Genomic DNA, 26,903 nt, shown 5'->3' with positions numbered 1-26,903 from the left:
TCTGATCTCTGAGTTTCTCTTTGTTCATAATGTTTTAGACTGTAATGATTGCACTCAGTGTTACTTACCGATCATTTCTGTCTCCAATTAATCTCCTCAGGTCAAACCTCTGCAGTGTCTGCTCTGAGGACAACAACACAAACACTAAAGCTGACCACTGAGACGAGGAGAGTTTCACAGCACGTAATCCTCCAGAGCTCGTATGAGGTTTAGCTTTGTTCACTAGAGAAAGATCACCCAGTTCATTCAGACAGTGAAACAGATTGATGTATTTATCTGGAGAGGGATTCTCACTGATCTTTTCTTTAATATAGTCAACTGTTCTCTTATTGTTGTGAGAGCTGTTTGCTGTCTGTGTCTTCAGTTCTTGTAAGAGACTCTGGTTAGACTTCACTGACAGACCCAGAAGGAAACGAAGGAAAAGGTCCAGATGCCCATTTTTACTGTGTAAAGCCTCATCCACAGCTCTCTGATGGAGATCCGATAGGGAAACTGGGTCTCCATTAGTTGGTTTGGTAATCTGGTCAAACACATTGATGTTATTGTTGATAAAGGAGAGATGCACATATAGAGCTGCTAGATGTTCCTGAATGCTCAGATGAACAAAGCTGAAGACTTTCCCCTGACACAAGTCCAACTCCTCTCTGAAGATCTGAGTGCACAATCCTGAGTAAACTGATGCTTCTGTCTCATCAATGCCACACTCGCTCAGGTCTTCCTCATAGAAGATCAGGTTGCCTTTCAGAAGCTGCAGATAAGCCAGTTTCCCCAGTTTGACAATCATGTCTTCATCTTTCACTTTCTTCTCATAGTCCTTCTCATGTTTGATGTTGGTCTGAATGAGCAGGAAGTGTGTGTACATCTGAGTGAGAGTCTTGGGAATCTCTCCTCTCTCTGCTTCACTCAACATCTCCTCTAGAACAGCGGCTGAGATCCAGCAGAACACTGGGATGTGGCACATAATAAAGAGGCTCCTCGAGGACTTCAGGTGTGAGATGATCCTGTCGGCCAGACTCTGATCACTGATTCTCTTCCTGAAGTATTCCTCCTTCTGTGTGTCACTGAAGCCTCGTACCTCTGTCACTCGATGGACACACTCAGAGGGGACGAGATCCGCTGCTGCTGGTCTGGAGGTGATCCAGATGAGAGACGAGGGAAGCAGATTCCCCTCAATGAGGTTCTTCAGCAGCTCGTCCACTGAGGCTGATTCAGATATATCACACAACCTCACATCGCTCTTAAAGTTCAGAGACAGACGACACTCATCCAGACCATCAAAGATGAACAACACTTTATACTCATCACTCGATATGTCCATTTCTTTAGTTTCAGGGAAAAAGCGATGAAGAAGATCTGAAATACTGAGTGTTTTGTCCTTCATCAAGTTGAGCTCTCTGAAAGCGAGTGGAAATATGAGCTGGACGTCCTGATTCTCTTTCCCTTCAGCCCAGTCCAGGATGAGCTTCTGCACAGAGACTGTTTTCCCAATGCCAGCGACTCCCTTTGTCAGCACAGTTCTGATGGGTTTGTCTTGTCCAGGTAAAGGTCTAAAGATGTCACTGCATTTGATCGGTGTGTCCTCTGTTTCTGCTCTCCTTGACTGTGTCTCGATCTGTCTCACCTCATGCTCATTACTGATCTCTCCACTTCCACTCTCTGTGATGTAGAGCTCTGTGTAGATCTCATTCAGGAGTGTTGGGTTTCCCTGCTTTGATATTCCCTCATACAAACACTCAAACTTCTGTCTCAGATTTGATCTCAATGTGTTGAGGACTTCAGCAGGATTAGAGTCATGGCTGTAAGATTAAAATACCACATTATTACACAAGTCAGAGAAGTAAATAGCCATACATTACAACACTATTTATGGGACACAGAACATCATTAGGTTTCTGAAATGTGTAAATCATTAATCATGTGTGTGAGTGATGTGTGATGTGAATTGCAGCACCTAAAATTAAACAACAACAACAAAGTCCTGAATTTTACCTGAAACCATGAAACATGCTTTCATTAAAGTCTTGTGGTTGAATCACAGGCTTGGACACAGTTTTGTTTTTAACTGGTCTGGATGGAAGATTTGACCTTAAATCAGAATGAAGAGGGTAAAGAATCAGACACACTGATATTGATGTAATTGTGTCATTAACTGAGTAACAGACCAACAGCTTTTACAGTGTGTGAATGTATTAACAATACAACACATAGAGCTTTACACAAGAGCACAATGATGATCATTAATAGACCGAAACCAGCAAGATTGTAACTCATTAAACTGCTGTATATTAATAATTTCATACAATTAAAATACAATAAGCACATCTTTTATAGAAATGATATACCTGAGATCAGGCCGTTTGTCTCCACTCTTAAAGTTTAGTGGATGATCCATAGACCAGTTACTCTTCATAGACACACAGCTGGACTCTGGTTTTAATCTCTTCTGCTGGACTGAACTGGGTTTAAAACTAAGTAAAATATAAAGAATACAGACTTATAAAAGACCACATAAATGTTGTGTACTTTTGCTTTAATGTCTGTAACTGTTTTGCACTGTGTTTCAAACTTTGATTACAATTATTTTGAGAAATTAACTCACTGGTTTAAAAATGTTAAGCATGATTCAACAATTGTACCAAAGCGACTGAGAAAACCGGTAATATTAGGAATTAGGAATTCAAAGCAAACAAATTAAAATCAACTATAGAATTATAGAATGATTCAACTCAGATGAACATCAACCATGATCACATGACTCTTCTCAAAGGCACAATGGAGGACGAAGGCTCAACCGACTAAAGAGACCAATGTTTAGCTGACCTTTAAAGATAAACCACCTTACTGTACTCTAGTAACGCTACTCTTGCTGTGAAACATCACTGTTCTGACCAGACACCGTGAAGCTTTCAACAAATCTGAACCCGTATTTATCAAGCCTCTGAGAATTACTCACAAGAACACTGCTAAGAATGGACTTAAGAGTAAAACAACTCTTGGCTCAAAGCTGTGCTTAGAAGTTAGTTATCAAGCAACTCAGTCGTAATTTAAGTGAAGTGTAGGACTAAATCCAGCAAAAATAGCGAAAATAGTTTAAAAAAAGATCCTAGAAGAACCACAGCGCATCTCAAAGGAAAACTCAACTGTGTTTCTTTCCTGAATGATTCAGTGTTTTGAACGAATCGGTTGAGTCAAAGATTCAATGAATTCCTATTCATTTACAACTGCCTCATTCCTGAATGAATCAGGCGTTTGAATGAATCGTTTGAATAAATGACTCAATGACTCGGTCTCCTGCCGCCTGGCGGTTTAGTTTTGTGTTTAAAAGTATCATTCTTTCCAAAATTTCTTAATTGTATATTCAAAAAATATTTAAAATAATCTCATAACATTATTTAATGCAGTTTAATTTGATTGGTAACATCCCTTTAGCATCTTCTTATTCTATTTTAATTTATTGATGAAATTTAAGAATTTTAAATGAAAGATGACGCATTAGGGAAGCGATTAGGGAAATAAGCGATTAGGGAATTGATTAGGGATGAGGGAAAAATGCCCTTTATAAAGGTTAAAATATTAGGGGTGTAACGATACCCTCATGTCACGATTCGATACATATCACGATACTGAACTCACGATACGATATTATTGCGATACTCCTAGATAAAAGGTTAACAAAAAATGTACTGTTTATTAAAGTGAAAAATTTGATATTACATTGTGTGTATAAATGAATATTCTTGGACTTGGTGCTGGAAACCCAAAGCACAGGACAATAGAGACACCAGAATAACAATATTCATGATTCTGAGGCTGAAAATACAGAGTTATTTTAGACGAATGTGTTTCTCTGTCACTGACTAGATACATTTAAAATAATGTAGGACACTTTTTTACACAGATATTCCCCTATTGCATTATTATACATTATATTCAACATTATATATAATATTTTAATGTAGTACTGACACTAAAACTCTGAAAACTTAAATTTTTTCTCACATAGTAATTTTTATTTTGGGTGAACTATTCACGATACATATTGTCACTATTCACGATACATATTGTTGCATTTTTGTATTGCGATATATTGTGACACGATATATTGTTACACCCCTATAAAATATCATAAATATGCCGATTTATATATGTCAAATCTGACTGAACAGTGATGAGAATATTGATTCAAAATAAATTATATTTACAACACACACACACACAAAAAAATTTATTCCTGGACAAACAAATGTTTTTACTCGGACAAGTGAATGACCGAACTAAGGACAATCAAATGAAAAGGCTTAATGTTGAGACCTGATTTATTTGTTTATTATATTCATTTATTTACCCATAAACTTGTCTTTAGGAAGCCATATGTTACAGTGGCAAGAATAACTTTGTGAAACCTTTGTGGGTGATGGACAGGGTTTACATTAAGACAGGAGTATGCCTTAATCTAGTTAATCGTGCATTTCTTTTCTTTTATTCCACAGCTGATGTGTGCAGTTTTTTTATTGCTTGCATTAAAATAATTTTCTCTTGTTTTGCTTTTTAAGATTTTTTGGCACTTTGCTAAAATAAAAGAGCCTTTCTAAGAGCCATCGTTTAAAGGGATACTTCACCTCTGGAAAGATGAATGTGTATTTAAAATAGGCCATTTATGTAGAAGAAATGTGAAGACATTTTTTAATTCAGAGCTTTCTAGCCTGTGAAAAGCCAAAAAAATTTTTTTTTTCGCTTATGTGGATGAAAGACAACAACTCCCAGAATGCACTTGCTTCGCTGCCCTAGGAGGCCACGCCTACCGGTTAGAGAGCGCAGTTGAAAACAACAAGAAGGTTAGGCTACTAACTTAGTGAGTCTCCGTGATGAGTTTGCCCGTGATTTCGAGATCGCCCAAAATGTCCGGGATTCGGCTTTTGCGTTCTACAGTCGGCATTCATCATGTTTACTGTGGCGAGCAGGACGAGGCTGACGGCCGCGGGAGAACGGCGCGAGGCCGGTGGTGTCATTACTGAGACGCGCCGGTCTCGAATCTCTCACGGAGGAGCGGGAATTTTCTTAGCAATGTTAAAACGCACATCAACCGATCACTTTTTTAGCGTTCATGTAAACACTACATTCAGACTCACCAATCGGAATGAATTCAGCTAGATTGAAACAAAAGGTGTGCATGTAAACAATGAATGGCGACCGCAGAAAGCAAAAGCTGAATCCCGGACATTTTGAACGATCTCGCCCGCCGGAAAAGTCCGGGAAAAGGAGGATGGTAACCCCTACTATTCAGCTTTCTCCTACTACTCAGTTTTCTCCACAGAACAAGAGCCTGCTAGCTTAGCTTCCAAAGCTGACACTGCGTACATTCTGTGAGTGAGATCCCTCTATGGGCAGGTTGAAAACAGCTCCTCCTACTGGCTGTAGTCTTTAGCCTCTGGACAGAAAATCCTCCGATGACGCAAAATGAAGATTTTTGCGTCCTCGGAGGATTTTTTCCAGACAAAAAATACATAAATCTCTCGTCTCAGGGGGATATGAGGGTGGAAAGCATGGTAATTCGAAAATACTACAGGTTTTCTACTAATACAAAGCTTAATGCTAAATCCTGAAGTATCCCTTTAAGCTGTTGACTTTTCTACCTTGAGAAAGAACGTTAAACGAACAACCAATGATGAACCACGAATCAAACCAACCACTGGAGTCACATGGACTATTTTAACGATGTTTTTACTACCTTTCTGGGCCTTGAAAGTTGCAATGACGTTGCAGTCAGTGGAGGGACAGAAAGCTCTCAGGTTTCATCAAAAATATCTTCATTTGTGTTCTGAAGATGAACAAAAGTCTTACGGGTTTGGAACGACATGAGGGAGAGTAATTAATGAAAGAATTTTCATTTTTGGGTGAACTAACCCTTTAAGACTAAAATGTCACTTTGAGAAGCTTGATAAATACGGGCCCTGAACCAGCAGTTAAAAAAATCCAAATCTGATCCAAATCAGTTTTACACCTACTCCATTATATAAAGGTGGAAAAGATCTCAGCAAAAGTGTCGCACTATAAGCACATCTTTTATAGAAGTGATATACCTGAGATCAGGCCGTTTGTCTCCACTCTTAAACCATAGTGGTGGATCCATAGAGCGGTTACTCTTCATAGACACACAGCTGGACTCTGGGTTTGAGCTCTTCTGCTGGACTGAACTGGAACAGAGAACAGATTCAGTTTAATCCTTTAGATTACTGTGAATACATTTATCCTGCATCAAAAAGTACTTTGAGGAAACAATTATCATTTTACTGAATATTTCATTTTAGTTAAAAAAAAATAGGCAAAAAAATCATATTTTTTCTGTAACTGTCTTTGATCTGTTTGTGTTTGTGTGTGGGGAGGGGTGGAGGTAATGGTAATGTAATGTAATGTTTGTTGAAAGTACCTGCATCCTGGAGAACAATCTCCATCTCTGGATCCTTGTGAATTACCCATGATGAAGCTGCAGGAGAATCTGATGAGTTTGATCTCCTCCACTGACTCTGAACGAAGAAACATTCACACACTAAATTAAATGATTAAATTAAACAACCTTCATAATTTAGCTGAACATATCTGGAGTGTGGGAGAAAAGGATCATGTGACTGCGTTAACTCAAGCTCACAGGGCCTTTTCACACACACACAAGTCGACCGTTGATGTTCGGGTGAAAAAGAAAACAAACCCCGACACACATCGACACACACTGATCCGATAAAAAAAAAACGCGTTTGTTGACGTTTGTGTGAATTGGCCTATGTATGTTTACACATAAGCTCAGGGTTCTCAAGTTTTATCAAAAGCTTGGAGTGAGATCACATGCAGTTGGGGGAGGAGCCATAATGGAGCCACGCCCCCATCTGTCCCCGCCCCCCAATTTTACCCAAATTAACCAGAACAAATTGAAATTATAACAATTGGTAAATCTGATAAATGACAGAGCAATTCATCACATCAAATATACTCTTTAATGTTATATTTCAAAACTACTTAAGTAATACAAAAATTACAAAAATATAACAAATTTCTCCAAACAGTTTTTGAAAAACAAATCTTTTTGCATTTTGAATGTGTCTAGTCGAAATGGTATAATGATTTATTGTGTGGTGGGACATTGTGAACAAATGACATATTAGAGTATTATTAAGGTGTGTGTGGGTGTGTGTGTGTTTGTGTGTGTACACAAGAGTACACACTCCAGCTTATGAAATGTGTTTTGTGTTGTAAGTGTTTGAAAAATACAAATGCAATGGCAATGATTAATGTATGTTTTGACAGGATATAAAATATTACCCAGAGCACTCTGCTTTAATACATGTAGCCTTAATGTAACTAGAAAGATTAATACAGTATAATATATAATTTAAAATAAAATAAATACATTTAAATTTATTTAAAATAAAATGAAGAAATACATCTTCATTCCTTCCCATACCCACTAACATTTCCCTTAGTTTCAGATAACGTAAGCTAGCCAAACTGAGCCAAAGCTTCTGGCCTGGTTGCAGTAGTTGTAGAGTTTTTGACTGCATCAATAATGTATACGATGGGCTATATATTAAATGATCTAGCCTAAAAATGTTAGACGAGCTTTCTTCCAACTTACCTTCTCCATCATTCACGTGTGTTCGCGCAATGTTGTTGGTTACCTAGTAACGAACGTACGGCGGCCGAGAATGTTCCGTCAACTTCCGTGTGTTCGCGCATCTATGTTGCCTATTAAAGGAGAACTCGGCAACTCTAGCGAACTCTAGTCACTTCTTCGCTGATTTTCCCTTTTGTTGTCGCATGTTTTCCCCACGAGCTCCCCCTACAGCTGTGGGGGGGCGTATATTTCACAACACGGACGTAAAAAACTCGAGTGATCACTTGCGGCAGCCTCCTCCCCTTCTCTACCGCTGCTCATGTGCGTTTGTTATGATCGGAGCAAGCCAACTGTATCGTGTGGAGCTATGTCTACCGAGGTGGGTAATCTGGTAATACATCATACATGCGTGTGTGTTTATGTCGAATTGCCGTAAAGCAATTCGTGTTTGGCGCTCGCGCTCGTTCTCGTTTCTCACGAGACTTCCAATTTCTGTCTTACCGGGACGGCAGTCCCCAAGTTGCAAGGTTGGTTTTCCACCTGGGAACGCTGGGGGGAGCAGGGAAAGTCATCAATATCACCAGAATAGGTTGTTTAACCATCCAAATGATTTCTAGACAGTTTTATTAAGTTAAAAAAGTTACCAAGTTCTCCTTTAACGAACGCAATCTGGCCGAAATACGTGCTGGCGGCAGAAAACTTCACTTTGTGTGCCCGCGCCTCGTATACAACGTTATATAAACTTGCAGGACAACTTGGTTGACATTGCCTTTTTAGCGTGAGAAATACACGGTGTGGCGTGTGAACTGGTTGAATTGCGTGTGTCTCACGGCCAATGCGTGAGACTTGAGAACCCTGTAAGCTAAACTTCTGGAGAATCACAAACATCACGAAACACAAAGGAAACATTGAAGTGAAAAATTAAAAACCTTTATTTAAGATTTCATATCAAACAATCACGTAAAATGTCCTCCAGAGATTCATATTAATATGAGAAAGTCACACATGAACACTCACCTTGATCAAACTTTTACAAGATACAGGATCTCAAATCCTCCAGCTTTAACATCATAAAACTACACTTAAATCCCTTTATAATGGCTGATAAACACTTGGATATTCTGTTTTTTTCCGTGTCGTATTTCGCATTTGTCCTGCTTAAAATGGCGAAAACTTACTTTCACTGGCAGGCGATCGGGGTCAAAGTCTTTAAACGAAACGCGTGATTTTGACCGTGTCAACACGCACCATAACACGCACAGCAGCCAATGAAATTGTTGTATTTGAGACTATATTTGCATATGTGACGTGATGGTACGTTGGTATTTATGTATACAAACATCAGACATCATGTTTATTCAAGAAGAATGTGGTAATGGTATACTGGTGCACGTATGCAAACATCAGACGTTATATTAGTTCATGAGGGATAATGCATTGGTGGGTGATTCTCCAACTACAGGCACTTTTGTGTCCTTGGCCTTTATTTGTAAATAAAACAAACAAGTGCACAAATAAATTGTCATTATGAAGTTCATGCTCCAACATCCTAGTAACCACCAAATCTTGCCACTTTTTTCTTTTAAAAATGCTTTTGCAAGGCTGTTTATTAGCAGATCTTGCAGTTTTATGCTTGTCCCCAACACAGACTGGCCCTCTTTGAATGTTAAAAAAATATATTAAAGGATCGATTTAGGATGGATTTCATCGAAATTCCATATGTATACCATCATTTTAAACTATTTTTGGAATGAAATAAGTCTGTCCTCAGGTTTTCCGTCATTTCCACCTCCTTCAACAAAATCCACTTTAATAGATCCACCTTAAATATTTTATTTACTTGGTAATCATGGAAATAATAGTGAAAAGGATGTATTAGTTGAAGATGAAACTTCAGGCACATGTGCTCTTCAGCACAAGAAAATAAATCAAGGTAACTCAAGCTTTTATACAGAGTATTTTTATTCAGCGTCATTTCCAGCTGTAGTTCGGTTGAATTATGTACAACAAATATGAAAATAATGTATTTGTTTATTACGAGTAAACAACATAAGTTCAAAAGTAGCGAAGCCTGAAATGAGGGAGCGCTAATATTGTAGAAAAACTGCTAAAATGTCATTTCCACCTCTGAGAAATTACAGGCGTAGCTTTGGACATGATATATGTAATTGTGTACTATTTGCATGTTCTCATGACATATTTGTGCTTTTGGACTGAGAACTCTAAATTTATTTTTATTTATCTATATTTATATGAATGTTTTGAGAAGGTTCATATAATTTGCATATCATTTGTAACCATTATTTTTAAAACTATTAGGTATACTGTTCAACTCATATGTTAAATAAAATACATGGTTAAAAATATTTTGGACTGGCAATTTAAGTAAAAATAAACAGAAACAATCTTTCCACCATAAACTGTCACTTCCACCACTTTCCACCACTACAGTTAAGAAAAAAAAAGAAAAAGAATAACCAATGATGTGGATCTAAAAGTATTTTAAATCAAGTAGTAATAGTTCATTACTTACAATATATGTGTGAGTGACTTATAATAAACATAGACCTGAGCAAAAATGAAATGCTGTAGGCAAAAATCCCAACTCGTGGCATTTAGCAACTTTAAATAAAAATGCATTAAGTTCATGAAGTTTTAAGATTTATTTTGTTACATGATTAAGTAGCCACTGATGTTGTTGACTGATACATAATCTTATATAATAAGTTTTACAATATTATATTGTAATAAAATACATAAATTGAAAAGTGGTGGAAATGACATCTTTGAAAGCGCTCTTCAGAAAAACTGTTAAAAATAATAATCATCCATGGAATTCTAAAACGGCCCACTGTTATATTGTGTTAGAAGACACATGAATGAAGCTAGGAAGATTGTTTTAAGAGTGTTTTAAGAGTGAATTTTCCATAAACTCACAGTGCCAAAAGTGCTCCTGTCAGGCTTCCTGGGTAGATGAAGTAGGAGACGAACACGAAGATGATGAATTCCAAGATTTTAATTCTAAATATAAACAAATACAAACAAAAAGGGAGCGTGCGCTCAGAACAAGGATACACCTAACATTAAACATTAACATTGACCGACACAGAAGACTGAAAGACAGGAACTTAAATACACAGATGACAACGAGTGAAGACAGGTGACGGTGATGAAGAACAATGACTAATAACTAAACACAGATGACAGATGATGATGATGATGATGATGATGAAGACCAGGTGCAGGTGATGATGACTGGGAACTCTGGGAAGTGTAGTGCAGACAGGACGATGACAGGGTGAATGTGACATTACTCCCCCCTCCCGGTAGGCGCGTCCTCGCGCCGTAGAAAGACCAAAGGGGTGGGAGGGTGGGCGCCCTGGAGGCTGACGGGGAAGACAAGGCAAGGGAGACAAGGCAGGAAGCCTCCAGGGCGGAGCAGACTGTGGGTGTGGTCACGGTGGAGCAGGCTGTGGGCGTGGCCAGGACGGAGACGACCCCTCGGGCGGCCACGGCGCGGACCCTTCGGGTGGCCAGGGCGGTGATGTCCCCTCAGGCGACCACGGCAGTGAGGACCCTTCGGGTGGCCATGGCGGTCCGGACCCTTCGGGTGGCCAAGGCGGTGCGGACCCTTCGGGTGGCCATGGTGGAGAAGACCCTTCAGGTGGCCACGGCGGTGAAGACCCTTCAGGTGGCCACGGTGGTGAGGACCCCTCAGGTGGCCATGACGGAGCCCTTTGGCCCCCCCCAAAAAAATACTTGGGGAAAGTCCCGGGTCTCAGAGAGGGATGGTTAAAAACAGTCTCGTGCTGGGCGGATCCAGCGGTGAGGGCTCGGTGCTGGGCGGATCCAGCAGTGAGGGCTCGGTGCTGGGCGGATCCAGCAGTGAGGGCTCGGTGCTGGGCGGATCCAGCGGTGAGGGCTCGGTGCTGGGCGGAACCAGCGGCGAAGAGGGCACTGTGCTGGACGGGACCAGCGGCGAAGAGGGCTCTGAGCTGGACGGTACCAGCGGCGAAGAGGGCTCTGGCGGGCCGATGAGAGGAAGATCGCTGTCAGTCACAGGCGCGGCGGGCACGACGCTTACTGCCTTGGTCTCGGCAGATCTGGCGTGAAGTGCAGGCTCGGCTGGACTGGCGTGAAGTGCAGACGGTGACATGGCGTGCCACGGGAGGAAGCTCTCCAGACAACAGGAGAGTGCCTCTCTCCAGTCCTGACCGGAGAGATCTGGAAGCTCCCTCGGGTCGACTTCCTTGGCCCCAAGCCGGTAACACGCCTTGATTATATCGTCATCCAGCGAGCATGAGGCAGCAAGAGGAACAAACCCCCAGGTGAATTGGAACAGATCGCGGCTATCCCGAGCCAAAGGCAGTACAAATCTGTCCAGCGAGCTCCCAGCTCATTTTTTGTGGTCGGTCAATCTGTCAGGCTTCCTGGGTAGATGAAGTAGGAGACGAACACGAAGATGATGAATTCCAAGATTTTAATTCTAAATATAAACAAATACAAACAAAAAAGGGAGCGTGCGCTCAGAACAAGGATACACCTAACATTAAACATTAACATTGACCGACACAGAAGACTGAAAGACAGGAACTTAAATACACAGATGACAACGAGTGAAGACAGGTGACGGTGATGAAGAACAATGACTAATAACTAAACACAGATGACAGAGATGATGATGATGATGAAGACCAGGTGCAGGTGATGATGACTGGGAACTCTGGGAAGTGTAGTGCAGACAGGACGATGACAGAGGGTGAATGTGACAGCTCCTAGTTGGAGAATCACCCTGGTACGTTGTGAGTGATGTCAGTCTTATGTCATGATTAAGTTGTTCGTTTAACGTTCTTTCTCAAGGTAGAAAAGTCAACAGCTTAAACGATGGCTCTTAGAAAGGCTCTTTTATTTTATTAAACTGCCAAAAAACCTTTTCAGACTGCGTGCAGCTGAACCAAGAAAAGCTTAAGATTGCATGGCGCTGATAAGCATGAATGGCAGAAGAAAAAGACTGCGATTAAAAAACAAAACATGCAAGAGAAAATTATTTTAATGCAAGCAATAAAAAACGGCACACATCAGCTGTGGAATAAAAGAAAAGAAATGCACGATTAACTAGATTAAGGCACACTCCTGTCTTAATGTAAACCCTGTCCACCACTCAGAAACTCAGTCGCCAGGCTGTTGTGGGGGATTACTAGGTGGATATTCAGATAAAGTCTCCAAATGATCTCTGTGAACAGATGAATGAGGGAGGAGTGTGTTATTCAAGCAGAGATTTCAGCTTTCCTTACTGAACCTGAACCGACATCTGAGAGATGCCCAATGGATGAGAGACCCGGCCTTTAGTTCAGAAGATATTCTACAATCTAAAAGGATTGACCTGCAGTTAAGCGTACAAAAGCATCTACAGCATAAAATGACAGTGAATGGTGACCGGAGCTGTTAAGATTCTGCTAAGCAAGTTGGGGTGAACTATCCTTTTTGTGTGTGTTATATTTTTTGTGTGACATTACTGGAAATCCAGATATCACCATTATCATAATCTCTCTCAACAGAAACCAGCTGAACATTGAAGTATGTTGCCGGTAACATCTGATACGAGCGACAGCGTTCGGGTCATTTAATCCAGAGGAGCTGCTGGCGCTTTACTGCAATGGAAACTCATATGGATTTATAGCCCATATAATTACATAATTGCACTTTGTCTACTAACGTGTGTCTGTTTACTGTCTATGTGATTGCCCACATGACTCAACTTTTGTCTGTCAACTCAACTTACTCCTGTCATCTGTCCTTGTCGTTTGACTGTGTCGTCTTGCTGTGTCAATGCTGCATGTGTCATGACTATGTGTTGTTTCACTCTGTCGTTGCTATGCGTCGTTACTATGTGTTGTTTCCCTGTCATTACCATGGTCGTTACTATGTGTCGTCTTCTCTCTCTTGCTTCATATTCACATAAAGCAACGACAGAGTAACACGGCGCATAGCAACGACACATAGCAACAACACAAAGCAACAATATGAAACAATATGAGAGAAGACGACACATAAGGTGCGTTCCATTTGACCGTAAGTGGACTGCGAAGTGGACTTCACAGGGTTTTCCGCCATCTTAAGTGAGATTCCAATCCGAAGGGAGCGAACATGTTCAGTTCGAAGGGCACTGCGCACGGCATAAGGAATAAGGGAACATCGATACATCACTTCACAGGAAGTGGAGAGCGATGATCACCCAACTGTCATTTCGCGCGCCACGTCATCACCAGTCAGAACGGTCATAAATAACGATGGAGGAGTTTACGTATGTGTGTAAGTATTCATACATTTCGCCATTGTTATACAAATGACAGTATTTTTAACGGTTATTGTTGTGAATATTACATATACTATTTTTGATGATTATAATTTACCTCAGTGAATGCAGCCAGCTTAGCTAGTTTGTGAAGTAAAGTGATTTTATTTTAGGTAGTTGTAAAATAGTGCAATATAATTGTAAATATATAATATAATAATAAAAATAAAAATATGAATGTAGTCCTATATTTATGTTATATAATCTGGGCGACCCGTCGTTGACTTTCTTTGATGACGTTTGAAGGGCGTTTCAAATGAGCGGGTATTGTCAGTGAAGTCCACTTCAACTGATATACCGTGCTCAGGGAGTAGGGGAGCAGTGAACACTGCGTATAGACCCTGTCGAATGGAACGCAATGACAGAGGGAAACGACGCATAGTAACGACGCATAGCAACGACAGAGTGAAACAACACATAGTCATGACACAGGGCTGCCAAATTGACACTTTTCACACGCTCTCACGCCACACATCCATTTTCTCACGCACAGAAAAATTGCGGAGCAAAGAGGTAACTTACTTTTAATATTAAACTAATTCTCAGCTCTTAGATTCCGTCAATTTTATTACGAAATTCAGACAAAAATACGTTTGGCGCTTGTAAATGTGACGTGACAGATCGCTGAGCGCCTCAGTTCAAGTGCACGTGAACCGATCATCTGTTACTTTTTTATTTAAAGATGCAGTACAACTTACCGAAAGTATACATAATATCGACCAATTAGTGTTTTTCAACCACGGAAAGAGGTCACTATAACAGCAGGAGAACAATTATATCACATAACGATACATTTACCTCAGGAAAGCCATTTAATGACCATAGCATGTTAATTGAATAGAAACAATAGCTAGAGAGGAGATTTTGCTGAGCACTATATTTATTACTATATATATTACATATTTATTATATTTTTACTTATGTCATTAAATAATTTTAATTTATTATAACAAAAACTGCATTATATTTAATTTAATGTGTTATTTTTAACCTTTAATAATACCAGCAGATTGGGCCCTCTATGTTTACAGCATTAGGTGAGATTATTTCTTTTAAATAAAATTTAAAATAAATTGACTAATTTGGATACATGTTAAACATGTATCCAAATTAGTCAATATTGAATCAAAATCGGAATCAAATCACAAGAATGGAATTGAAATCTTGACATTTTTGTCAAGCAATAATAAAAACTGTATCCTACCAGTCATTGTACAATGTAAACATTGTAACATGTTGTCACTAAACTTCATAAAATTCTATTTAGTTACCAAATGTTTTGACGATCACAATTACACTTATTGTGATGCAATATTTGTTTTTACATACACCCCCCCCAAAACATGGAAAGGAAGCTGTCTGGGATATTGAACAAGCTGTGTTAGACTTCAAATTAAAATTAGCCCATGATTTACTCTCCCTCAAGTCATCCTAGGTGTATATGACATTCTTCTTTCAGACGAACACAATCAGAGTTATATTAAAAAAATGTCCTGGCTCTTCCAAGCTTTATAACGGCTAATTTTCATTTGTGGGTGAACTATCCCTTTAACATGGTTTATGACAAATTTTACTAATAGATGATGCAGTAACCTGTTTTGACCAGAAGAGGTCAGGCTCTCTCAAATAAACTTGGCTTTCTTTCTGTTCTTTTAAATGTATTAACCTAAAAGTGAATGCTAAAAACGCAAACAGAATACAAAACGATGTCAAAGTGCGTTTTTATGATGTAGTGTCTTGAACATTCGCATCACCTGCACAATAGTGCATAGGACAAGTAGGGGAATTGGATTCTGGGAACAAAAGAGGTCTGGCTACGTGCCTGTGTGTGTGTGTGTGTGTGTGTGTGTGTCTGTGTCTCTATCTTTAATCTGATCACAGACACTGGCTGAATGGAAAGGAACGAGTGGACACATGCTGGAAACAGATGCTCTACAGATCTGAGAATCTGATTATGACTATTTTTGATGCAAGACATTGAACAAAAAGTGCTGAATATGATGCTATAAGAGTGATATGAGACACTTGCCAGATTCTGATGCACCTTCATCTGGGGTTTCATTTTTTTTTATCTGCAAAGAATAAAAAAGTAAGACATTAGAAACCAAAAGATGCATTGGAGAGTGAATAATTATTTAGATTATAGCTATAAACGATGCCAACAGTGCGACATCTGTCTCATGAGAGAAATAAGGAATATTAATAATAAAAAGAAATTGTTCATTTGGACAGAATACTTGTACCTTTCTTCTTGATTTTACTGGCGCCGCTGCTCTTGGGTCTCTTTGAAGGCATGTCTGTCAGTCAGTCTGAGTGGAATATTCACACTATCACAGTTTGAACACAGTGTGTAAATGTACAGTGTGCATGAAGTACGCTTGATGATCGATTCATCTGTTGAAATGCACTGTGCTGTACACACATTTGGATGAAAATAAAATGTGTTTTTATTTCTGAGCTCATAACTGGACATGGTATGAAAAGAATTCTGTTTAAATTGAATTGGATTCTGTTACTGCTCTTTTGGGGGAAACATACAACATAGTACACAACATATTCAGTGTACAGTGAGCAGTGCACTTGTGCAACCGAGAAAAACACATGTGCGACATCTGGTGGTGAAACATTATGTGACAAACAGTATTTTCTACACAGAGCCGTAGTTAACTGACAAGACGTATCGCCTGCGATAATTAATGCGATATGGCTCAGCTTGTCAGTGAACTACGGCTCTGTGTAGTAAATGCCGCTCCATCTGAAAGCAGGAGATGGCGATTTACTACTAATCAAGGAACCGGCTTTACTGACGAGATGCGCCTAACAATGTCACGATATATATCGCCCAGCCCTACTGCACGGGCTGTTCAAGCGCTGGTGACGCAGGTGTCCGAGCTCACCCAGCAACTACAACATCTGCGAGCTCCCACTGCGCCACCCACACCGGCCGTTCCCCCCACACCACCAGAGAGCGTTTCCCAGTCAGAGCCCCGCCTACCAGTTCCGGAATCCTACGCTGGTGAGACTAGCTTTTGTAGAGCATTTTTAACTCGTTGCTCGATGCATTTCTCTCTCCAGCCCAGAACCTTCCGCAACGAGAGAGCCAAGGTGGCATTTGTGTTGACTTTACTGACTGGGAAAGCAGCGCTATGGGGGACGGCGGTGTGGGAGAACCAAGACCCTTGCTGCGTCTCGTTCCAGACACTCGCCGCCGAAATGAAGAGAGTTTTTGACAGAGCTGTCGCCGGAAGAGATGCGGCTCGGATGCTCGCGGAACTCAAACAAGGAGAGAGGTCAGTGTCAGATTACTCGATCGACTTCAGGACCCTGGCGGCAGAGTGTCAGTGGAACGAGGAGGCGCAGTGGGACATGTTCCTGCATGGGCTGGCTGACCGCGTCCAGAGAGAGATCTACGCCCTAGACCTTCCTACTTCTCTTAACGGACTGGTGGAGTTGGCTCTTCGAGTGGATGCACGACTGACCAGGGTCGAGCGACGGATGTTGCAAACAAAGATTATGGCCCCACATGGAGCAACACCAACCAAGCCTTTGAAGGTAGGGTAGTTTTTGTAATGTGAAAACATCTCCGACTGTAGTGTAAGAGCTGTGGGGTTTTCACATCTGATCTCAGTACAGTCCAAAATAACACGGACATCTGGGAAGTACTCCTTAAATTTTGCTGGCATGGTTGCTCTGACTTGCTCTTTGGTCATCCAAATAGGCAAGGACCCCAAAACACGGTACAGAAAATTTGCCCATGTTATGATAACTCGACTGACCGTTGTCGTTCTCACACTGAAGATATCTGCCAAGACCTTCTCTCGTAGACCGGCAGACACGCGACAACAAGGAAAAACTCATCAATAAGCTGAAGCTTTCTGTTAGGGCTTGGTCCTGGAACCGTCTCTAGACCATGTCTCTGTGCCTTAGACCAATACACAAGGTTCGATGCTGATGGTTCTATTGATGCCCAGAAAATGAAAAGGGAAAGCGCGTGTAAAATTGGAAGTCATCATCCGAGAGACAAAATCTATTTATCTGAATGCGGGAGACAGACAAAGCTCGCACTTCAGCCTCAAACTCTCTAATTCTCTCCGCTGCAGCATCCAAAAGATCTGGACACGGAGGTGTTGAGTAGTCATGGTCTGTGTGTGGGACGGGTCCATAATAGACTACAGGCTGTTCATCACTGATCTCTGATTCACTGCAATGTTGGTGCTTTAACGTTACCTTATCTAGTACATTGGGTCGTTTTTGGCGAACACTTCCCCAGTTGTTCCATTCGAACCTGGACGGTATAACTCCACGTTTCAAGCGTTTACGATCGGCTGTTGACGAGTAGTCAGATTCTGTGAAGTGTTGCCCGCATAGGTATGTACTCCCTTTTAAAACTGCAAAACTTTTGCCTTCATCCCACCGAATAGCATGAATCCACATTTTCTTCGCTTTTTCATCAGTTGGAAAATGATGGAAACTGAGATACGGCTGTTTAGTAGAACTATTAGAACATTTAGGAACGCAACAACAATTCCTCGCTGTGCTCGCCGCCGTTGCTACAGACTAGACCGGAAGTCGGCTTACGCTACAATTCGCCATTGGAAGTGACGACACATGCACTGTGATAAAGGGATATTGTGCAATGAAAACATTGATTCTCACACTGAGAATCTGTCTTTATCATCGATTTCTCTTACATCCTAACAAACTCTCATCCTAACACACCTGGAATCTCCTCCCATCACGCTTCTGCTGAGCGTGCATGGTCTGGATCTTCTCCAGCATGCCTCCTGCCTTTGCCCTAAACTTCAGTGCTTCCAGTCTGGCCACTGTCGTCCTCAACTCTGATGTGGATCGGGTCATTCCTTTGCAAGGTGAGGCTAAGTGAGGCTAGGCTCAGAGAGAAAATGGCAGAATACACAAAAGAGTGCATTCTCCATTTCCCGCTTTATCTGTTAAGTAGTGAGTAAACAAGTACACAGTAAACGTGTTAGTTAATTTAAGTTTATTTATTTTTCTCCTCAGACATCTGTCAATTACTTAATTCTAAAAGTTAATTTGAGTTTTTAACCTATTTTTGTAATTTAGGGGTATTAAATTTACTGAGTAAAACGGACCTTTTTTGAGCGTCCGCTGTTGATGCTACGGCCAGACGCTCCATGTGCTGCAGAACAACTGAGTACTGGCCTTGGTCATTGGCCAGGTCCTCTTGTCCATGCCGCAAGAACACTCTGAGGGCTTTGTGGACATGGGGGATCCAGCGAGTTCCCTTGACGCTAGCTGGTGTACAAATATCCACACCAAGCTCTTGTCCGAGACGTAGAGCTCTCGTTTGGATTTTCCGCTGAAGTGATAAGTCTTCCATATCAGATGTAGAAGATCGTATACAACAGACACCTTTGGGTCTTTCTTTTGAACGGTCAGTATTGCCAGCTCTAGTCTGTGAAAGTAAGAAAATAACAAACAAACAATTCACTGTCTCTCTCTTGTGCCAAAATAAAGTTGCAATAAATGAAAGCATAGAATTTGTGTTCGAGTTGGTGTGCATCATGCAAAGTTTTACATGGCAAAAGCCCACACAGATATGAAGTTGTAGCGAAGTGATTGTTAACAAACGTACTGGCAAGGATTCATTTACTTTATACCCCGGAGACGAAGTTTTATAATTATTGCAGCTCTATTCAACTTTACACAAGAATAAAGCCTATAAAGAGAAACAACTTACCTATGGCATGGGAGTGCTGAAGGGTCTGTTGTCCGACCAGGAGACTGACTGGCTTCCCATCCTCCAACAAGCGCACATAAACAATCTCGCATCCGGTGTTGGATATATCAGTGTCTCCGTCTATTAGAACGGCTAGATACTTCACGTGCTCGATGCTTTCTCCTGTCTCAACAGGTACAGGTCTCTACACTGGATATGCCGCCGCAAGATGTTATGTTTCGTTACGCTATCTTTTTCAGATTTCCTGACAAGAACAACGAGTTGCTTGCCTGTTTCTGCCCTCTTCAATATTTGCAGAACATGAGGTTGTTCTTGAAATCCAGACATGGGAAAATGTTAAGCCAATTGACTTCGCTAAGCCACGCCCGAAAACCGCCACAGGCCAATCGTGGCTTAGCAACCGTAACTAGGTGCGGGAGGTCTGGCAAGCTTTCGAGCGAGGGAAACTTGCCGAAGCGTTGTGCGTATGGATTGTGCAAATCTGATACCCGCTATCCTATAAGTTTGGACCGTGGGGTGGAATTTTTTCCCTTCCCGAAACCTAAAACACAAGGGGAGAAATGCCGGGATGACAGGATTAACAAAAACACCTACGTTTGATCCACGACGTGTGAGCGGTAGCCTGCCGCGCTAAAAATATAAGCGGGAGAATGTTATCATTGCAAAGTGGTCAGGCTAATGTCTTGTGATTATTCCACAAGATTTATGGATAAGCTGTTTGATTTATAATTATTATATTATTTTCAAATTTCACTCACCCTGCTGTGCATGCACATAGCTGTTCCTCAATCTGTGTGTTTCCCATTTGAACGGTCAGCGTACGAGGCGGCTGCTGCTTGCGCTGGGACCTATAGGCTTTAGCTTCAATTTTGATGAAATTATTCTCTAATCGGTTGCATATTATGTCGTGGATATATCCCTCGAATGCATACTGCAGTCCCTTTTGTCTTGCTCTCTCAGATATTTCACCTGTTCACCAAAAATGACTAATTATCTCCTTGGGAATGTCTGACACCGGTGCATTCATACTGTAATAGACGTGCCAGGCGCGAAAGCTTGTCAGGCGTAGCAACAGTAACTAAGGAGGGCGGGGCTTAGCGAAGGGTCAATTGACATTAAATGTATATGTTCTCCCTCTGCCGGCTCCAGTGGACGTTGAAGGGTCACCGTAGCTTCGCTAAAGTTGTTCTCATCTTCAGGTAAATCTTGTGAAGAAACCTCATTAACGTTAGTTGAACCTTCCATATCCTCACCTGATTCCTCTTTCTCCTCATCTCTTTTTCGCTTAAAATAAAAACGTATGTTCTTCATTTTTAACTATTGTACCAATACTTTTTTCAAGTGTTTACCTCACTTGACTCTCTCACTTAAAATCCAGCAGTTCCCGCTCATTCCCACACTATTTAAGTGATTGGCTCATTGGTTGCGAACATAGACTGTAAAAAAATATGGACGTAGTGTCCGTGACGGTTTCTGAAGTCCGTTTTTGAAGCCTAAAGTGGGCGTAGCCGACCGTCGCCATCTTAGAAGTGCGTCACTCCCGGATAAACGAAAATGGCTAACAGACAGCAGACGCACAGCTAATGAAAGTGAAGCCGCCAGTGTCCCGATGTGGCGCTAACATCTTGGGGCTTGAGTCTGCGCAGTGGCGATCTCGGGACCAGACCTGCGCAGTCGTGAGCAGGAAGTAAAGCCGCGAAATCAAGGCCCCGTCCTCACTCTCGGTGTGAAATAATTAATTATAGAAATTTAGATATTAAATATAAAGCTCCAATCTCCTCAGTCCTCTGAAGATCCCGAAAAAAAGTCTGTTGGTGCTTCAGTAATCAATTGATGTGCATCATTTGCATCATCTGATGTGTTATTGGAATGTGTAGATGATATCAAGAGGTGGATGACAAATCATTTTCTGCAGCTAAATGAGGATAAAACAGAGGTTTTAATTCTGGGTTGTCCGGCAGATTCCTCTCCTGCTCTGAAAGCCCAGTTAGGTCCTCTCTCAACAAATGTATGCAAACAAATCAAAAACCTTGGAGTGATCTTTGACTCTTCACTATTTTTTGATAAACAAATTAGTGCTGTTATTAGAGGAAGCTTTTTCCATTTAAGATCTATTGCAAAGTTGAAGAACCTTCTTTCAAGCAAAGATTTAGAAGTTGCAATTCATGCATTTGTAACATCACGTTTAGACTATTGCAACTCTCTTTATTGTGGTCTTCCTCAATCTTCACTATCTCGCTTACAAATTGTTCAAAATGCAGCTGCAAGACTTTTGACTGGGTCTAGAAAGAGGGATCATATTTCTCCTGTTTTGGCATCCCTTCACTGGCTTCCCATTAAGTTTAGAGTTGATTTTAAGATCCTTATGTTTGTTTATAAGGCGTTGTCTGTATAATATTTGTGATCTTATTGTGCCATACTGTCTTGCTAGGGCACTTAGATCTTCAAATCACTTGCTTTTAAATGTGTCACGATGTCGCTACAAATTAAAGGGTGATCGGGCCTTTTCTGTGGCCCGGCCCAAGCTTTGCAATGCTCTCCCTTATCCTGTGAGGTCTGCTCCTTCACTGGACATTTTTAAATCTACTCTGAAAACACATTTTTATCTTTAGCTTTTGGAAACTTGTAATTGTTGTTTTTTTATAGTGTAGTCCTGCTATGCACTATGTACAGCACTTTGGATCAATTTGTATTGTGTTAAATGTGCTTTATAACTGAAGGTTGTTTTTGTTGTTGTTGTTCAGTGACTACTTCGCTCAGAGAAGCTGTCAATCATGATGTCACACCACTATTAAATAACTAACTAAAAGCAAACTTACTTTAAAAACAAGCACTTGAATTTACATCAGCGTGATACAAACTACAGTAAATGACAGAAACCACCTTCGGAAAAAAAAAATTTGAGGTGTAATTAATTTGTTTAGTTGGTCTCAAGTCCCGTTGAATAACACGGGGAGGCGGGGCTTATGACCTATACTAGGACCAGCCACCGGGGGGCGATCGAGACGCTTTGGCTTCACTTTTCAGGGCTTGTGCGACACACTTGGTTGCGAATCGTCGCTCATCATTTGCATTACGTTAGGCACGTCATCATGCTATGTTCACATCGCGCAATTGCGACCCCATCACGTCCTCTTGCTTGCTTTCCATGTGAAATCAATGGTGTGCTTCGCTTCATCGCGCTGTTGTTCTGTGTATTGAGAACAGCCTGTCACTCGCGCACTGTGCTCGTAAATTATTTTTCAAGTTTCGCACATATCTATTTTAGGCGCAAATGCAAGTGAAATACTCGCACTGTAGAGCCTTGTTTACAGCCTTCCCTATTCTCCGTAAGAAAGCACAGATGCCTTTCTTCTTCTTCCTTTTCTTAGGTTTTTGGATATACTGTATCACTTTTCAAACATGTTAACTTATTGATCATATTATTATTTTTTTTACAGTGAACACCACATAGCTGTTATACATTCACTGTAAACCAGTTTCTTGGGGCTTATGGCTTTATTAAATTTGATTTAAATATTTTATTTTAAAGTTTAATAAAGTTCAAAAAATAAATTAATTTGTAAAAAATAAATTGAAAAAAGCCTGTAGGCAGACCTGCCAACCTGTACACATTTTGGGTATACTGGTTCGATTTGTCACTCTAAACTACGCAAAAACCTGGTGACTGTGCAATCGCAGAACTCACATCAAGCAACAGCAAAAGAAGAAGAGTTCGACCAATCATAGCGCTGGATTCAGTCCTCGACAATCACATGGGCTTAATCGCATGGATTAATCAAGGGGGGGGGGGGATCCAGCCTCCTCCATTGGCTAACAAGCCATCACCTGCTGTTAGCATTACATTGACTCCCATTCATTTGACGTCACTTTGACAGCGAATAACTTTACATCTGAGGCGTTTAAAGACTGTATTTGTCCACTGTTTATTTCTAAAGAAACACGACAATGTTTAAAAGGCTCCATTGCCTTGTATCTTACGTTATGGCCCCGTAGAAGCAGTTTTTGTAAAAGTAGGCTAACGATTGCGTCATAACCACGTGACTCTCTGTCGCACAGTAGAGAAATTACCGTATAGACAGGAGGAGAAGCTCGCAGTCAATCGGGGGGACGTGGAGGCATAAAGTCTGATAAAGTCAAGGGAGACGCCCATAGAGAGTCATAAAGTTGCTCCAGCTCATTGACAGCTCCTACTCACGCTCTTCGTCTCTGCGAGGTTTGGAAGGGAATGATTCAGATCTCTCTCGGCAGAGCTACTAGAAGACAGACGCGTTGCTCACGTCACATCTACGTCATCAAGCTCAGTGTGAGTCTGCGCAGTCGCTCAGCCATCAGGAAGAAGTGCTTCTGATTGACTTCACTTTTCTCTGTTGAAGTCTATGGGGTCGCTGTGTCCATTTCTTTTACTGTCTGTGGGATTAATTTAAGATACTCCATCATTCATGGTCACTGTAGAAATTTAGCAGAAATTATAGGCTGATTTGGCTGTTGCTACTGGAATGGTGGGTCCATTAAAACTCATTCAGTCATCAAGTACTTTTCCCAGTTTATTTGTGGTGACATATAGGAGTAGACATTTCTCAGATGGCAGTGATGGTAATTGTTGGTTTCTAAAACCCATAAACAAAACCATTAATAAATACAAACACAATAGCGAATCTTAAATCATACATCTGAAATCAGCTTTAACAATCAAATGAGTATAACATTAAAGAGCTACTAAACAAACTAGAATTCAATATACCATATCAAACAATCATTTAAACTACAACAAATCAAAAAGGAAACTTACATGGTCAACAACGCAACAATTCCACACAAGCCATGTCTGAACAACAGCTTTTAGTTCAAACAAGAGGAGACTGAAACATAATTAGTAAGGGGCCACAGGTGTTCTTATCAAGACTCAGTCAGCCAATCGGATCACAGCAGGATTTTCTACAGCCGCCCCCAAATATGTTAACATATTTGCATTTACAGAAAGTTCATGTGGTTGAATTATCAGAATCAGTTAATTCAGGAAGAACAATCAGACGGCTGACTGGACGAATTAAATATTTCCCTTTGCTGAAAATCTCAGCAACTCTCACTCTTCCATCAGAACTTGGCAAAATCTTACTGACAGTCCCTATAGGCCAGTGTCCCCGAGGAAGCTGAGGTTCCACAATCATGACGATGGCAGAAGGAGCAATAGGATTACCATCAAGTTCCCACTTTTGACGAGTCTGAAGACTTGGAAGATAATCTCGAACAAAACTGACCCAGAATCGATCCGCAAGAACTTGGCTGTGTCTCCACTTTCTACGGGTAAGTAGTTCTGAATCGGCATACATCACTTGAGGAAGAGATGCATCTCGCCGCCCCATCAGTAGGATATTTGGTGTGATTGGATCAGGGTCTGAAAGATCTGAAGATACATAGCCGAGAGGTTTTGAGTTTAACAACTCCTCAATTTCAACGAGCACTGTATACAAAACTTCCTCTGAGACTACTTGTATTCCCAAAACTACTCGTAATGCCGTCTTAACAGACCGTATCTCTCTCTCCCAAGTACCTCCAAAATGGGGAGAATATGGCGGATTGAATGAGAATTTAATTTGCTGTTGGGCAAGTATCTCTTGGAAAGAGGGACCAAGCTGTGAAAATGCCTCCCGGAGTTCTCTTTCTCCTCCCTTGAAAATAGTTCCTTGATCAGATAATATTTCATAGGGCCTACCTCTACGGGCTGCAAATCTTCGAAGAGCCAAGAGGAAACTGTCAGTATCCATACCAGAGAGGAGTTCTAAATGAAGACACCGTGTCGTCTGGCATTTGAATATAATGCCCCACCTCTTCTCATGTCGGCGACCTACTTTGACGGTTAAAGGCCCAAAACAATCCATACCTGTCGACCAAAAGGGGGGCTTATACAGGCGAAGTCTGGAAACTGGTAGATCAGCCATTCTAGGAACTGAAGGCACACCTTTCCACTTCCTACATTCAAGACATGATCTCTGGATCTTCTTTATCAACTGTCGCCCTCTCAGAACCCAGTATTTCCGACGAAGCTGAGCGAACACTCTTTGTGGTCCTGGATGGCACAGAGTGGAGTCATAATCAGCAACCAAAAGTTTGGTAACATGATTCTCAGGATCTAAAACAATTGGATTAATAGCTTCAAGATCCAAATCCTCGCTCTGACGAAGTCTTCCACCCACTCTTATCAGCTCTGTAACGGGATCATACTCTGGTGCCAAACCAACTAAACGGCTGTGTGAGGGAGCTCCATGACCATCTTTAAGCAGTTTATATTCCTCAGGAAAATCTTCCATCTGGGCTTGATGCAAAATACATAATTCTGCTTGTGTTTGAGAAGGTTTAGTCTCAGCTCTTAAGTCCAAAGAGAGGTTCTCAACAGTTGCTGCAATCAACTCTGACCAGGTATTGAATTGAGATGCATCATACTTTAGAGAGTTTCCTGATGCTTGATTAAGTCCACAAAACAAAGGTTTTCTCAGCTCTGTCCCAACCTCCTCTGTTCTTAAGGCTGGAGATTTTGGCCATTGCTGATGGGGCAAATATAGAAAGGGAGGTCCTTGAAACCAAGAACTAGTTGCGGACAATTGATCAAGTCTCTTGCCCCGAGTGATGTCATCTGCTGGATTACTTACAGTGTCAACATATCTCCACTGATCCGGTCTAGTATACTCAAGAATCTCCGTAATGCGGTTTGCCACAAAGATCTTGTACCGGCAGGATTCGGACTGGATCAAGGTCAACACAGTTGTGGAATCAGACCAAAGTGTCACCTTTTCAACATCCAAGGTGAGTTCCCTTTGCAACAGATTTGCCAGCTGAGCCCCGGTCAGAGCAGCACACAGTTCCAAACGAGGAATAGAAATGGTCTTCTTCGGTGCTACCCTTGAACGAGCCATAACCAGAGATATAGAAATCTCACCATATCCGTTTACCAGACGCAAATAGGCAACTGAACCATAGGCCTTTTCGGATGCGTCGCAGAAGATGTGAAGCTCTCTAATGACTGGATCTTCCCAGTTCGTTCTTGGACCATACCATCGAGGTACTTGGAGCTTGACCAAATCTGGCAACTCTCCTTCCCATGCCTTCCAAGCTGCCTTGATCCCCTCCGGGATATCTGGATTATCCCATCCTCTGTTAGGTTTCATCCATAATTGTTGCAGAAGAACTTTAGCACGTGTCGTGAATGGAATGATAAAACCCAG

General features: G+C 41.2%; 1 protein-coding gene across 2 annotated transcripts in view; it reads right to left on the bottom strand.

Annotated features, from left to right (window-relative positions):
- Positions 1-26,903, bottom strand: part of LOC307145274 (NACHT, LRR and PYD domains-containing protein 3-like) — a 165,037-nt gene that overhangs the window by 68,556 nt on the left and 69,578 nt on the right. Inside the window, exons 1-6 of one of the 2 annotated variants that reach the window (XM_079848257.1) lie at positions 8,624-8,739; positions 6,428-6,524; positions 6,081-6,194; positions 2,343-2,468; positions 1,990-2,085; positions 69-1,796 (exon numbers count right to left, since the gene is read on the bottom strand). The exons of the other annotated variant lie outside the window; for it this stretch is intronic. Of the exons in view, the coding sequence (XP_079704383.1) occupies positions 69-1,796; positions 1,990-2,085; positions 2,343-2,468; positions 6,081-6,194; positions 6,428-6,477 (2,114 nt within the window). The 5' untranslated portion in view covers positions 6,478-6,524; positions 8,624-8,739. Of the gene's footprint in view, positions 1-68; positions 1,797-1,989; positions 2,086-2,342; positions 2,469-6,080; positions 6,195-6,427; positions 6,525-8,623; positions 8,740-26,903 lie in introns of those variants that run through there. 2 annotated transcript variants of the gene reach the window in all.

Source organism: Squalius cephalus (genome assembly GCF_949319135.1).
Source record: "Squalius cephalus genome assembly, chromosome: 18".
In the NCBI taxonomy this organism is placed as follows: Eukaryota; Metazoa; Chordata; class Actinopteri; order Cypriniformes; family Leuciscidae; genus Squalius; species Squalius cephalus.
The sequence above is the reverse complement of the archived record's forward strand: the minus strand, read 5'-3'. Positions and strand labels throughout refer to the sequence as shown.